Raw genomic sequence first — 15,438 nt, 5'->3', positions numbered from 1 at the left:
TTGTTGTGCAGCAGTAAGCTGCTGCCTGTGGGGCCGGCTGGACCTGCACAGCCGCTGCTTCAGTGGAAAGTGGCATTAAAACGTGCCTTTAAACTCTTCACTGAAGGTACTCTTACCCATTATGCCTAACACGTTATATCAATAATTAATCATCAATAACAATAACAGGTGGAAATGACGGTGCTCTCACCTTGCCCTTGATTCTGCTCTCCTTCCTCCTCCTCTCCGTCTTCATAATCCACCTCTTCTACTCCTTCCTCCTCCTCCTCTTCTGCCTCCACCACCCTTCCTTCATCACCCTCCTCTTCTTCTTCCTGCTCCACCTCTACCTCCTCCTCCTCTGCTTCCTCTTCCCCCTCTCCATCCCCTGTCTCCACCTCCCCGTCCTCGTGCTCCATTTGCTCTACATTGTAGTCCATGTAGGCTTCTACCTCCTCCTCTTCCTCCTCCTCCACTTCCCCCTCCTCCTCCTCATCCTCTACAGCTCCTTCCTCCTCCTCTTCCTCCCGGTCATCCATCTCCTCGGTTCCGTCCGTCTCGTAGCACTCCTCCATTGTGGAGTTGTCCATGTCATCAAGGTAGGTGCTCCTCTTTGGGGATGTTTCCAAGGTTTGTCTGTCTATGCTCTTCCTCTTCTTGGCCAGAGGGCAGCCGTACACACTGCAGAGGAGAGATAAGAGGGCAGCCGTTAGCCGTTAGCACCACCTGCCCATAAACGTTCACTCTGGTTTGTGCCGGGGCCTGTGCTGCGACGCTGTGGTTATATAGTACATCGCTCAGGAGCAAAGAAATATTCAGAAGATCAAACTTTGCCCAAACGGCCTTAATTAGACACGCACTCATTAACTGATAAACAACAAAACGCAAAGATGTCGACTCTCTATCTGTGCAGGGAAACAAAAAGCAGAAGATCTGGTTTAGTTTCCACATTCATTGATATTCAGGTACCATCAGTTTGCTCTTCCGGCAGGAGAAAATCACTGTGCATGCCCTGCAAACACTTTGTTCCAAACTGATATGTCCTTGTTCCCAAGTGAAGCAAAACACATCTGCCTGTCTGGAATTGACTGTAAGGGGAAACAGACAACCTGTAGCCTGATTAATTGAATCTTGCCGAGGCACCTCGGGTTTTAATGTATTCTCCGGCTCCCCCCGGCAGCAGGGGGACAGATCCTAATCTGATAATCTGATAATCTGTGTATTTGCCCCGGCTATTGATCACAGGGGCTTAATCCATTTGATTCATCAAACCTCAGAGAGTCCCGACTCCTACCGGGCCCCCCGAGCCGCCCGTGTGTGCGACCGTTTGTGTGTGTCGTGGCTGCGCACGCACATTTGGCACGTTAGAACAAAAGCACCACACAATCAGAATTATGATGAGTTCTGCTGAGTGTTTTGGCCATCAAATAAACCCCCTGTCCAGGCCCGAGTGCGAGAGCTAAACACGCTTTGGGCATGTTCACTCGGCTGTGAAATATCCCTGGCTCCCATTTTTACAACCTCTGGATGTTTCCCCAGGTTCTGCGCTACTTAGAGTGGGACCTGATGTGAACAAATGGCACAGGCGGCACGCGAGGGGAGAAAATGGCAACTGTTAGTCACTGTGAGCTACTTTTGTGCTGGGAAAAACTCATCGCAGTGGTCAGACGGTCTCAGGTACCCCTTTTTGTTTCCTCTCTTCCTCTGCTTCATCCAATATCCTCTCCCTTGTGCTCTCTCTTTCTTTCTTTCGCCCATCAGTCAGTCAGCTGGCAGGCTCAATCTCGCCCAGCCCTGAAATTCCTTAATGGTCTGACCCCCTGCACCCCCCGCAACCAGGGGGCTCATTTCATTAATCTAAGCCCACATGGAAACTCATTCCCTGCTTGACAACCTCTCCCCCAGGGCAGCGAGAAGGTCTGCAGGACAGTGAGGGAGGGGGCGGTGGCGTGCTGCAGCACAGTGATCAATAGTGCTTGTGACCAAACATCTCAAAAGCACATTAAAATGCCACTCATCCCAGCCCCTCTGTTCCAGCGCCCTCTCCAAATAAATCAAGGGCCGGTCCCAGCAGGTTAGCGGCTGCCAAGGCAGGCGGGCTGGCAGGAGGGGGGGATAGGTGAGTGGGAGGAGTGGGGGGAGTGGGGGAACGGTGTGAAAAGCAGATAAACACCTCACCCCTCCTCCCTCCCTCTGTCTTCTAGTCCTGCAGTTCCACCTTTATTTTAGCAGTGAAGTAGTCCTGCAGGCGACCAGTGCAGCACCGTGTGCAGGATACCGTCGGCCTGCGTGTTCTCTATGTCATGTATGTTGTCCTGCAGCTGAGAGAGCATAAAAACTGTTTGCCCAAGTGTCAGTGTAGACACAACAAAGCAGCCTTTGACATGCTGAAACTACAAGTGCCCACCTTATCCACTCAAAGCAGCGCCCCTGACAGCAGCGCCACCCCTCCCCAAAACACAGCAGATGGGCTGAGGCCTCAGTCACATACGCCTCTGATTGGTGAATGGTTGGTGAGTGGTTGGTGAATGGTTGGTGAGTGGTTGGTGAGTGGTTGGTGAATGGTTGGTGAATGGTTGGTGAGTGGTTGGTGAATGGTTGGTGAGTGGTTGGTGAATGGTTGGTGAGTGGTTGGTGAGTGGTTGATGAGTGGTTGGTGAGTGGTTGCTTGAGGTCGCTGGCTGTTGCCAAGTGAACTGGGTTGCAAAGAGTGTGCAGCACCAAAACCCTCGATGTTATTGCTTTGGTTGCTCACACACTGCCGCTGCTGACATGCACATTTTGCATGGAAGATGCAGACTGATCTGCAAACACTTGACTCGTGCTCTCTGAGTTGAAGTGAAGCTCGAAAAAGTGCAACGCAAACCAGAAACTGAGATGTTCTCCTTCAAAGTAAAAGTCTAGCGTCACCGCTGACACTAAACATTTTCAATAGGTGCATCTTTTACTTTGAAGGTAAATGGTCACTGTTTCCAGTTTGCATCAATGTTTTCACAGCGTTTTTTTAGAAAACTACAGGCGACGACAGCAGAGGATTTGCAGCCTATTTCACCTCCAGCAACCAGGCAGGGAATATATATTTTTCCCTAGCGACTGGTGGTTACCATGGGATTACTGACTGGTCTCTAGGCTTGCATTATCGGAGTCTCACCATCTATTTCACAGGTACCACCAGGAACCAGTTGCAGCCAGTTGGTTCATTTTCCCCTAGCAAGTGGCGGCTATCAGTCAGTGCTCAGGCCTGAGTGACCGAGGCTTTAGCTAGCTCTCTGTATTCATCTGAAGCCTCTGAAGCTACCAGTGTTGGTTTTTGTGGAGTCTGCTGCGGTCGTTTGGTGACGTCCTGATTAGTCGGCTCTATTGCTAAGCTTACGTTAGCCAGCGTCGCTCAGTGTTGGGAAGCACTGCAGCGAGGCTCTCGGGGAACGAGCGTGAGCCTTTTATCTCCTGGATTTTCAGACAAACAAAAGTTGGGCAATGTCTCGTATTTTAGACTGCGTTATCCTGTGTTCACAAATTGGCAATAAAAAAGCGTTTAATACCTGAAAATGCTGCACGGAGCACATTTGACTTGGTGTTTGCTGTCAAGCATTCAGCGCCGGCTCAGTGGCTGACAGGTATTAATGTGACTACACCTGAATCAAAACAATGCTGTTGAATTGCTATAATTGCTCTGCAACATCAGCTAATGGATAGCAAATAATAACTGCTGGCTTGTGTATTTTTCATTGTAGTTTTAAAAGGAGTCGAGTGCGCTTCATTATTTCGGGTCAGGCTTGTACAAACAGGGATGCCTTTTAGCAGAGCGTGAACAAGCTTTAAAACCTGACGCTGCTGAAAGTTCCGCCTACGGTCCAACAGACATTTGGATGCCATTAAAGAGCTCCGGCTCGCTGAGAGCAGCCACACAGATTCTTATGTAAATGACTTTTAATCACGCTGCCGTTGAGGAGCGCTGCATACAGAGCGCCCGGCTCTCAGGTGTCCTCTCGTCCCTGAGCCGTCAGCTCGTTGTGACACGGTGAAAGGTTTGTTTGCCCTACGATGACTAAGCCACAGGAAGCCTCCGCAGCTCGGCCATCCCACGTTCCCTGGCTCCATCGCTGTGTGACCTTGGCTGCGACGTTCGTCATCACAGGCACTGCATCCCACTCGCTTCACTTGGCAATTAAAATTCCAGAAATAATTAAAAAGAAATTCTGCAGTCACTGTGCAGACAAAGGAAGGCGATGAGAAAATACTGCACCATCCTGAGTTTGCTTTTGCTTTTGTCCCCCCGGCAGCATCACAAAGTCCTCCAAGAAGAGTGAGCCGTACGAGAGGTAGTAATCAAAGAAGAAAAGAGCCTCAGATCACAAAAAGACCACTTCATATTTCATGGAGTGGGCATCCTTGGCATTAGAAGATGGAACAAATTCTATTACAGTGTGAACAAGTGGCCTTTTAATGCAGAAAAGAAACCTTTTGGATACGGAGAGGGCCCCATTCCCTGCGATTTAATGTGAGGCGGGGGGGAGGGTGGCGGCAGGAGAGGGAGAGCTCCTGTTTGGCTAATTTTGGGTGACAGTTGAGCGACTGCTGGAATGCGACAGCGTTCCACGGTGCCTTTATTAGCAGTCATATTAGCGGCTGTTCGCAGCAGGGGCAAAAGCTTTAGCCAGTCATTAGCATCACACACTATTTGTCTCCGTGACGCACGGATGAGGCAGCTGCTGCTGCTTTTTCCCTCTCTCCCTCGTCATCTCCTCTTGTCACCAAACATTCCCACCTCAAATCTCTCTGTCTGTTTTCACCCCGGCTCCTTTCTCGGCTCATATTTTAGAATAACATTACAGGTCAGCATCCTTCATCCTCATTTAGAGTCACAGAAGGTTCTAAAAAGGTTACCGAACTTCAGTGTCGTGACCTACAGGGACGAACACTTTTGATGTCTGTCATCCCACTGTTCTTTAAAGAACACAGCACTGTGATTGGGAATTTTCTGGAACATTAGGCAACATCCATTCTGCCAGCAAACATTCCCAAAACATCCCGGGAGTCTAAATTGTGAAGTTGCTCGATGCAGACACTCTGTGGAAAGGGAACGTCTCCTAAATATTTCTAGAACGTCCAAAAGTCCACTGAGTGTCTGCCTCCGCATCGTGAGCAGAACTAAAGGTTCTCCAAACATCCTGGGGAACCTGAAAGGGAACTTTAAGACTGGTTCCCTGAAAATCCCGAGAAAAACTTGACTGTCCCCTCGTTGTTCATGAAATAAGCACAAACTCAGACCCCATCAGGTCTTTTAAATGCTCCCAAATTTCTCCTGTGTAATCCTGCACAAAAAAAACAAACACATGCAGCATCATCTAAAAGTGGGGACTTTTTTGTTTTCATGTGCACATAGCTGACCTTTGACACTGCAGCGTTGTACTGAGACAATATTAAATGTTCTTGACTTCTCAAAGGGATTTTCTTATTTTACCAACAGGCGTCCATCCTGAAGGTGTCCTCTGTGTTACGCTGTCATGTGACCCATGAATAAACAGAACTGGACATCCTCTTAAACGCACATTAAACGAGCAGCTTAGATCCATATGTGAACATCCTGATTAAGTCCTCGAAACCTCTCAGCGTCACCCATCAGGAACCATACAGGAACATTATCGAAACAAATGTCACATAAGAACGATTTCATGAGACCGACTTGGAGCCATATGCGAATGTTTGAGATGTTCTCACGTGTCCAACGTGGAAACATATGCTGATGTCCTCTGTGTAATGTCACCAATAAAGAAATTTAATATGGAAGTTTTTGAACACCCTTTCCTGACCGCTCTCATGGGAATGATGGATCCATGTGGGAACACCGCCTGAACATCCCAAATTCACCATCCATGTTACGTTGAGACTAACAAACAAAACAACTGGAAAGTTTAAATAAGAACAGCTGAGCCTCATATGTGCACATGCTCAGTACGTTATTGTTCTCATGGAACCACTTGGAATATTCTCTAAACATCCCAAATGTCATCCATGTAGTTTAAAACAGGAAAAACAGAATTCCCTTTTAAACTCTACAGGGAACGTCTGCATAGGACCGACCTGGACCAGTGGGGAACCATGAGGGAACGTTCTTTGTAGGTCCCACATGTCTTGTGTGTAGTGCTGCACTGAGCATTTCCAATAGCTAGAAGAAGATTCTTATGAAGTCCTGAACAAAATGTTCCCAAAGGGCCAATGAGGAACCACGTGGGAACCTGAAACACACTAAATGTAATGTAAAGGAACTAACATGTAGATGTTCTCTTAACGTCACGCAGAGCCCTTTAAAGAGCAGCATAGAATGTTCTTGATGTTCAGTATCGTTTGAGAACCGTTAAAGAAACACTCAGCTCCGTGGATTTCCTCCCATATTTCCACCTCCTTTCCCATTTTCTCATTCTTCGCAGCCTCTCTGTCTGCCTCCACAGAGCACAGCAGAGATGGAGGGAATGCACCACCTCTAACTGTGCTCCCTATCCAGCAGGAGGATCTATAGACATGTGTGGCAGAGCCCTGTCTCCATGGTGATACCCTCCAGAAATCCATGAGGGATTCACCATCCTCACCGCCAGCCAGCGAGGAGAAAGGAAAAATGAGAGGGAGGCAGAGCAAATGGGGGAGCAAAATGGGAGGCTATAGGAGGGAGGCAGAGGGAGAATGTATGTTTCTGTGCATGTTTGCATGCATGTCCTCCAGTCTTCTGTGTGTGTGCAGAAATATGGGGAATCTATGGCAGCAGAGTTGAAATGAGAAGAAGAGTTGTGTGTGTGTGTGAGAGTGTGAAAGAGGAGAGAGGATCATTTCAGAGCTGTCAGGCTTCTCCCGCGAGCAGCCGAGAACAAAAGGCAGCGTCTCGGTGCAGGAGGCTCAGCGCATGGCAGACGCTGCAATTTGGGGCGTTTTCTGGCTCCAGCTTGGATATCAGCTGCTATCACCCATTCACACCCCAACACACACACACAGATTCAGCAGAATAACTGTCAGACTGTCCTAAAGCTCGTGAAAAATTACTTCGGAGCAGCGGTCTTGGAATAATCCTCACTGTCAGGGAAACTTACATGATGTTTGTAGGTGTTGCGGTTCCATGTCCACTTGGATTTACGCACACGCGTTAATAATGAAAGCATCATTTAACTGTAATCTTTTCGTGTTTCGTTTCTCCAGGAAGCATTAACATGCCACAGTCCCCGTTTCTTCAGCCGGTAATTTAAATGATTTCAGACAGCGGGCGCGGCGGTGGAGAGGCTGAGAGGCAGCGGGCCCCCAAAGACTCTCTGCTCATGTCTGCTCGCTGCTGCAGCTCTAACGTGCAGCCTGCAGCTACTAAACCCAACTTTTAGTCAAATACTCCACTTGCTCTGCCTCGACTCTTGCCGTTAACTCTTGCTCTTGATTTTATCCGAGCCTTGGCTGGTGTCCTTACTCCCCGCTGCCTGTCGAGTCTCCTCCTTTATCCCGAGCCTGGCGAGAGCCCGGGAGCTCAGCTCGGCTGAGACGCACAACAGTGGCGAGAAATCAGCCTCACGTGTGCTGAGCAACATCTCCCTGCAGTCGCCCTCATTCCTAAAATGCTCAGTGTCATTGCCGTGGTCTCATACGCTAACATCTCCTGGTACATGTGTGTGCACGGTGCTCAGTCATCCAGGTCACGGAGGCAGCTGGACTTCTTTTCTTTTTCCTGGACACTGCTAATACAGTTTGGGTCGATAGCTATGCAGCGTTGATCTGACTGCATTACATGTAGATTCAACTTTGGTCAGGTTTGTGACATAAATCTGTGTCCTTGACCCAAAGTCAAGCATGCTTTCAGTGGCTGTTTGGCTCTGGGTGGGTGTTTGCTACTTGTCCACAGTCCTGTTTGTGGTCTTCATGGACAGATGCTTTCTGCATCATGGTGTGTCCATCTGCATGCGGTCGAGTGTGAAGCAGCTGGTCCAAACATTTGCACCTCCAAGTTTAAGGCCATGATTCTCTACTGGGAGATGGTGCACTGAGTCCTTTCGTCTTATCAGCCTGAGCACCACGCTTGAGCGAGGAGCATCTCCGTGTCTTTATTATGGAGCTTTTATGGGGCTGTGATGGGACAAGACGGGCCAGGGTTTTTCTCGTTGTACCACATGAAATGCCGAAAGAGTCGAAGGAGGAAATTTATAGCTTCAGAGCTGCAATGGTTGTTCTTTGTCCTGTTGGGTTACGTTAAACTAATGCCTACCACACACTGGAAGACATCTAAAGACAGCCAAGAGTCAGTTTTTAATCAGAGAGTAGAGGATTTTGCAGAGATATAGGATCTTACGGGGTCACTTTTTGCAGCTAAAGTCCCTTTAAGATGATTTCCCTTCATGCTTCTGGTGGAAATTCAGAAGCAGAAGCAGCTTTTGTGTCTGCTGTGGTTCGTTCTGGAAAAACGAAAAGAAAAAGAAGATGCTGCAGAAGCTCTGTGGGGAAACAGAAGAGCTCCTGTTGGTCGTCGATGATGTTCGTGTGGGTGATTTTGACCATTTGTATAAATCTGAACAGATGAAAATTAATATCTAACATCAGCTCTGTGACCAGCCTACAACAAAGCATGGAGGTGACTGCAGCGCGCCGTGACTTTAGCACAACTGTCGGGTTTTCCTCGCTGTGAACATTTAAATTGCTTAAAAAGTCTTTTGGACTGAAGCTGAAATAACTACAATGACATGTGATTTTCACTTACTGTGTACCTCATTGTGAGTAAATAACTAAATACTCTGAGCACAAATGCAGTATTTATCATATATCATGAAGTATTTGTGTTTCGAGGCCCCTGAATTAACTCCGAGGTCGGAGATTTGGTCGATTATTGATCTGTGTTTATCGTACAAGCTACTCTGCATAATGTTCCAGCAGAGCTGGAGGCAGGGAGCTCATCGGGCAGCAGAATCAGGGGGTGTAATGTGGCTATCTGTCATGCTGCAGCTAAAATCACTCCTGGATTAGCCAGGTAAGGAGTCTCTCCACAAGCGTAATGACTTCAATCAATCACCCTCAACTCAGAGGAGCGCACAGGGAAGCCGGTGAGTTAGCTGCTGGCCTATCTGCCATTTTGGAAAGGAGCTCCTTCTCGTGGTTAGCCCATTTATTCGGATGAGCAGATTTGTTCCTTATACTGGATATACTGCTAAAACCTGCAGCACGAAGCTGTCTTTTTAAATCAAAGTGCACATCTTCATGTCCCATTTCTCCAGATTTCCATCTCCAGCAGGAACCAGCAGACTTTCTGCTGAGAGCCACGGAGCAGCTGGAGAACAGAGAACGTATGGATGCACCGACGCACGGCTGCTTTCGCTCTTTTCGTGAGATTTGTCGACAATAACAAGAAACACCAGCCTTATCTTTTACCGAATACTGGCGTTCAGAATAAAGCGTCTGCCCTTTGTGTGTTTCATTGTGATTCCCACTCTGTGCCATGTTTACTAAGCCCTGTCTCTCCAGCAGTGGAGGAGGAGGAGGGCTTTTTGACATTGATGTAATTTAGTTGGCAGCTGCTCTAAGGGAAAGGCTGGCCAGAGGAGGCAGGCGGGGGGGAAGGGAGGGCTGGTGGTGGGTTCAGGGGTTAGGGGTCAGGATGTGCCCGGGCCTGAAGCTGGCCCTGAGCAGCTGCCTGCCCCCCGCCTCCCCTCTTCATGCCCATCATGTCCCCCTGGCACGCTCCGCGCTCATCGCACATGATCTGTTATTCCCTTTGATGTCTTTCCTCAGGGATGCGGTTATTAAAAAAGAAGAAAAAAGAGGATGAAAAAAGCATAAACACCACCTGTTTATCTGACGCCGGGTGATGTCAGAAAGGTAGTCTGCAGGCTTGTCATAATATGCACAGGAGGCAAATAAGGGGGAATAAACAAATGTCATCAAAAAGGAAGTCGCATGTGTGTGCCACTGTACATTTAGCAGCCCTGGCTTTGAAATGCTTTCAAAGGCTTTTTTAAAATGCATTAAAGGTTCATACAAGGAAACAACAGACAGCAGAAAAATGCACAGTTATTCTCTCACACAGGAATTTAGGCCTACCAATACCCCAGGGGGTACGTCTGCAGTATCCTAGGCTGATAAATTCAACTTATCTCACAAAACGAGAAATTACAGTTTAACAACTGAGTAAACATGAAGAGCTGAAAGCTGCCTAAAAGTAAAGGATACACAGTGGAAACAGCCAAAATGCACTCATGTAAAAAGTGACAGAAATGGTGAACTCGCTAAAAGTAGTGCTGCTAATATCAGTCATAACTGTTGACCAACACTAGATGACTGAAACAACCAGCTAACATTATGATTTAAGCCCCTCCCATCTTCCTCCAATTTTCAACAACATAAAAATGACCAGAATTAAAACAACTTAATAATCCTGTCTCATCATTTTCAGCTGCATCCTCACATTTCTGCACAATTAAAGAATCATATCAGACTGATATGGAGCAAATAAAACACGATGAAAACACCTCCCTGCATAAAAAACTGCATTATTGGCAAACTGCACATAACGCATTCAAAGTAAAAGCAATTATTAATAGTAGTAGTAATAATATGATTATAATAATAGTAATTATTCTACAAATGTCCCACACCAGTGTTACATGGATCAATATTACTGCTGCAGATGTTTAAGGCTGATCGAATTTTAAAAAGTGTATAAAGTATTTAATTTCCAATGATGCACCAAATTCCACAAAGTCATATGCTTGTTGTGGCTAAGATAAAAACAGCTGTTAATGAGGTTTTCCTTCAAATATATTAATAGCAATAAAGCCACAGCAGAGTTAAAAGGCTTTGAGCTCTGTGACATGGCTAACTGTTCATATCTACGGGGGATTAAGACAATAATGGTCACACTTTGTACAGTCAACTATGTTCACCTGTTTCAGTGACTTGATGTCAAGCGGAGTTCATCCTGCTTCCAGAGACTGGAACACTGCCTGCTAGAAGAATAGCTAACAGCTAATAATAGTGGAATAGTTAGCTAAAACATATTGACTGAACCTTTGAAAATGGTGATTTAACAAAGTGAATAGCTGTTAAATGGAGCAGTAAAGGGTTGTGACTGTTCACATGTGGTAAACTAAATATATACTAACTGGTGAAGTAAGCGTAAAGCTGAATCAAATCTAGTTTAAAATGAATTAAAACGGGCACATTTTCACATGAAGGAGTTCACTGAGTGAAAAAGGACTCACTGCTCTGACGTGCAATAGGCACAGGAACAGGAAATAGTAACCTTATAATGCGCTGTTTACACCATAGTTCCTCTGGTTGCACGTGACAGCGACCGATGTCTGACCGGCTCCGTCATCATACTGCGGGAATGATAACAATTGCGTCGGAGCCAAACCGAATGAACCCCGAGGCTCCACATGAAGTCTAAAGTGTAGAAGCTAATGACAGAGCTGACAGATCCGACCGACTCTGTTCTTTCACCCTCAGCCCACACTGTCTTTTTGGTGATATAAAGCTTTCCCATTAAATATGGAAATTTCTGTTTCGGTGACAGATACATCACAGAGGGGGGCTGATGGCAGAGACGGTGTTTTTTTGGAAGGGGAAGTGGCAGATTCTGATTAATGCGACCTTATCTGGTTCTGCACATGGAGGCAGAGGGGTTCCTGAGCTTGGCGGGGGTGGATGGCTGCCTCGTTCTCTCTTCACAGTCACTCTGCTTCTGTCTTCTCTCCATTTTGCGGTGAGCTCGCTCGTCTTCTATCTTTGCTTTAATGTCTTGTAGTTGCACTGTCCTTTAGCTTCACGCGGCCTTCAGATAATTCTGTCTGATTCCTTTCGTCCCCTCTTCACCTCTTCACTCTCTTCATCTCTGTACCGATCCCACTTAGCATTTCCCTGTTTCTGTTAAAGCTGCTCATCTCTCTGCTGCTCCATTGTATCTTCAATTTCCATATCTGTTTCTCTTCCTGCCAGGCAGAGAGCGAGGTGCAGTGTTGCTGCTTCCCCTGTCGCTCCATCACCACCTGGCCCACTTCCAATGCTTTTAGTGAGCGCTATCTGTCAAGCTATGAATAATACAGGCCCAAGGCTGGCGTTAGCTTGCTAGCTAGCTATGTGGAATCCAAATGAGGTCTACAGCAGGAAGAGAGCACTTGACTTTTAGCTCGCTACCACGCTCCCCCTACCAAGACAGGCAATTACTCAGCCCACAGCCCCAGCTGCAGTCGTGGCAATCATAAACGCAACCCCTCACATCCCCCGTCTGCACGCACACACTTTGCATGTATAAGTAGGCGCGCGCTCCATCTCCATCCTGCACAGACATTGTCTATGCAGAGACAGAAAGTCCATATATGACAGGAAATCCATAGCTTTTCAGGCGGTGAAAAGAAAAACTGAAATTGTGAAAATCTCCAAATATATTTTGGCAGTGTTTTCACACAGGATGATGATGATGATGATGATGATGAAATCAGGGCGCTGGCTTTAAGTGGAAAACTCGTGGCCGCCTACAAATGGTAACGCCGCAGGAGCAGATGTTTGATGAGGCAAATTTAAAGTGCCAAGTGACACCAAAGGAACTCATTTAGGAGCCACGGAGATCTATTAATCAGCTGCGGCGTTACTTCATCATGCCTTATCTGCAGATTAACAGGAGACACATCGTCCACCTTTATCGCACCTGTTCCAGAGTTATGGCAGAAGGCTGAGAGGGCTATCAGGTATGTGACACGTGTACGCTCGTATAATTAGCTCAGCACCATGGCATCCTAAGGTGACAGCGTTAACCCATCCATCATTGCTTCTAATCACTCATTGGTGGAGTGTGGGCTGTAATTACAGAGCGCTAGGCAACGGCAGGCTTCACAGGTAAAAATAGTCATGCAGGATGAGAGACTTGTGCATGAGTTTGGCATGTGGTGTGTGGGAAAATGTGTGTGTATACATGCCTGTGACTACGGAGGTAATGAGATCTAGTTAGTGATGCTCCAGAGTGTCTTATTAACAAATAATAACAGCACTCCTTTGTTTTTACCTCTCCTCCCATCTATTATTCACACCTCACAGATTCACTCATGATTCATTTATACAAGCATCTTGTGCAACCTAGAAACTAAATGTCACCCAAAAACATCCCCGTCAGATGTTGCTGTGGGTACGCGTTTCCGTGTGCTCGTCGCTCGCTCGTGGCGTGCAGGTTTGACTGCGTGAAATTGGTCCTGCGTCACATAGAAGCAGCATTTCCAGTGAACAATTTGGACTCGTGCAATCTGCCTCCACTTGTGCATGCACACATAAGTGCAAATGATAGAGTGCTATTGAAACAGATGAGTCGGATCTTGCCGGATCAGTAACGAGGGCTGTAGTGAGGCCATTCTGCCATTCAACCCCCCTGTTGTGAAATCAGCATGACGCCCTGTGTACTTTAGCTGGATTCTCTTTCCGCTCAAATTGCCAGGTTGGAGAGCGGCACTCAGCTGGGAATGCTGCTCTACATGTGAAGTAGGTTGTGCGTGTGCGTGTGTGATCGCATTAAGAGTGCCGATGTAGATGTGGATGCGAATGTGTGTCAGTGAGCTGCCCCTCGCCTCTGTCCCCTCTCTTTCTTCAGGTGAAGAGCCTGTTCTGAAGGCTCTGCTCCAGTCGAGGGTCCTTAAAGCCAGGATGGAAGCACTTTACCCAGATAGAGGTAAACCTACAGTACACCATCTGACTCCTAGTGGACCATCAGCCCATCAGGAGGAATAAGTGGTTTGGCACAAAGCAGCAACCTCTGGGGGTGAAAAGTGAAGCTGCAGTTCCTCTAATGGCCACTTGAAGCTGTCTTTCAAATATAATCAGTCCCTGTAGACTCCCATGTTAAAATGTCCAACCTTACAGCAGAAATAAACAGGTCTACATACAAACACTGGTTTGTTCCTTTTGGAGTATTTTTAAAGCATCTGACCAATATAATATCTGACTAACATGGCTGCTGTGCAGCTAATTATACTGAGAGATGGTCCAACAAGTCCGAGCTCCAGTTTCGCTGAGTGAATTTTTGTCTGGATGTTACTGCGGACTGATTAGATTAGTATCTGTGAATGGAGCTGAAAGTAGGACTCCACCCTCTGATCCAAATATGGTCACTTATGGCTCAAAACCCAGAACTTGTCACTAACCATGTAACCTGTCCAAAGACTGCTCTGCAACTGCCTGCCAAACAGTGGTCACCAGTTTCTATTCTCCACCCATTTGGCAAAAACCTCTTTCCTTTGGCAGCTACGGTTGCCGTGGTCACCACCAGTTTGCATGGAATTTGTACACAAAAATTAACGATCTCAAGTGAAACTCTGAAAAGCTTTTATTTTGAAGGCGAACTGTCTCATTTTCAGTTTGCGTGACTTTTTGGTGTTTCGCTGCCACTCAGCAAGTGTTTGCAGACAAGTCTGCATCTTCCAAGCAAACTACGACCACAGTACTCTGCTAGCGAGCGCAGAAATCAACCACTCACAACTCAAGTTTCCTGGTTGAACTGCGTCCAACGTAGATGACAGCGTGACACGATACGTGACAAACCATGAGAAAGTCCAATTAGCTGAATCTAAATATTATGGTTAAGGTGGGTATTTGTAACTTAGAATTTCCTGTTAGAGAATTTCACATTGTAGATTCAGCAGCTTGTAGGCTATTTTCAGACGGCCTACATAACAAAATGTGTCAAACAGTGAGACAAGATGAGGCTGAGTAGTTTCCAGATGTTACTCAGGGACAGTTTTGGTGTGACGGGGTTGAACAGCTGCAGCTTGCTGTCTGATTGGCCTGTACTGCTACTGACTATTACTACAGAGAAGTCATTGATTTAGTGCAGGACAAAGTCAGTACTGTTCTGCTTTAGTGTAACACATCAGGTTAGCATTTCATTTTGCTTTGCTTATTTTCATCACGGTCGTAGTTCATAATGAAATAATCAGGTCGGACAGTTTGGGAGGTTGGATGAAACAGCTGACCTCGAGCCTGTATTAGAGCGCCTGCAAATGGACAGTGAAAGTCATTAACCCCGCCCTTCAAATATTGGACGTTCAATGTTTGGCTGTGGTTTTCACCTGGAAATCAAATTCCTGGTGGGAAAACAGGCTTCATTCAATTCGTCCTTCACTTAGAAATCAGCCCACAAACTGCTGGAGGCAACGAAGGAACGTCTCACTTTTGAAGTGCTCGTGATAACCGATGTGTTTTTAATCACAAAGGAAGAGGATATTTGTGGAAGCAGATCATTCTTTGGGTCTTTTCTCTACGTTACGAGTAAATGAGGTTCTTCAGAGGGACGCTGCAGATTTATTCTCTGCTTTGCAGCGATCCGTCACTCTTTCTGTGCACTTCCTGCTGTTGTTGAGCTCCTCCACTGTAGATACCCGAAGACTCATTGTGCCACTCTGCCGGCCGCTCGCTGCTCTCATATCAGTCTGAGTGCTTTGAGAGCATGACATAGTGGAG

At 46.8% G+C, this 15,438-nt stretch overlaps 1 protein-coding gene and 1 long non-coding RNA gene across 11 annotated transcripts in view; one reads left to right on the top strand and one right to left on the bottom strand.

The window, feature by feature from the left end:
* The window catches only part of myt1lb (myelin transcription factor 1-like, b), a 105,805-nt gene that overhangs the window by 40,371 nt on the left and 49,996 nt on the right, over window positions 1-15,438 (bottom strand). For 9 of the 10 annotated variants that reach the window (XM_085256402.1, XM_085256400.1, XM_085256405.1 and 6 more), the window contains exon 5: window positions 191-660. The exons of the other annotated variant lie outside the window; for it this stretch is intronic. In XM_085256402.1, coding sequence (XP_085112528.1) covers window positions 191-660 — 470 coding nt within the window. The remainder of the gene's footprint in view (window positions 1-190; window positions 661-15,438) is intronic. 10 annotated transcript variants of the gene reach the window in all.
* Window positions 12,582-13,868, top strand: LOC146551740 (uncharacterized). The gene is made up of 2 exons (XR_014890054.1): window positions 12,582-12,683; window positions 13,574-13,868. It is a non-coding gene; the product is annotated as an uncharacterized LOC146551740 (long non-coding RNA).

The sequence above is a fragment of the Mchenga conophoros genome, linkage group LG19, assembly GCF_057382185.1.
Source record: "Mchenga conophoros isolate Kocher_MC1m ecotype Shallow Benthic linkage group LG19, M_conophoros_male_GT1.1, whole genome shotgun sequence".
Taxonomy (NCBI): Eukaryota; Metazoa; Chordata; class Actinopteri; order Cichliformes; family Cichlidae; genus Mchenga; species Mchenga conophoros.
The sequence above is the reverse complement of the archived record's forward strand: the minus strand, read 5'-3'. Positions and strand labels throughout refer to the sequence as shown.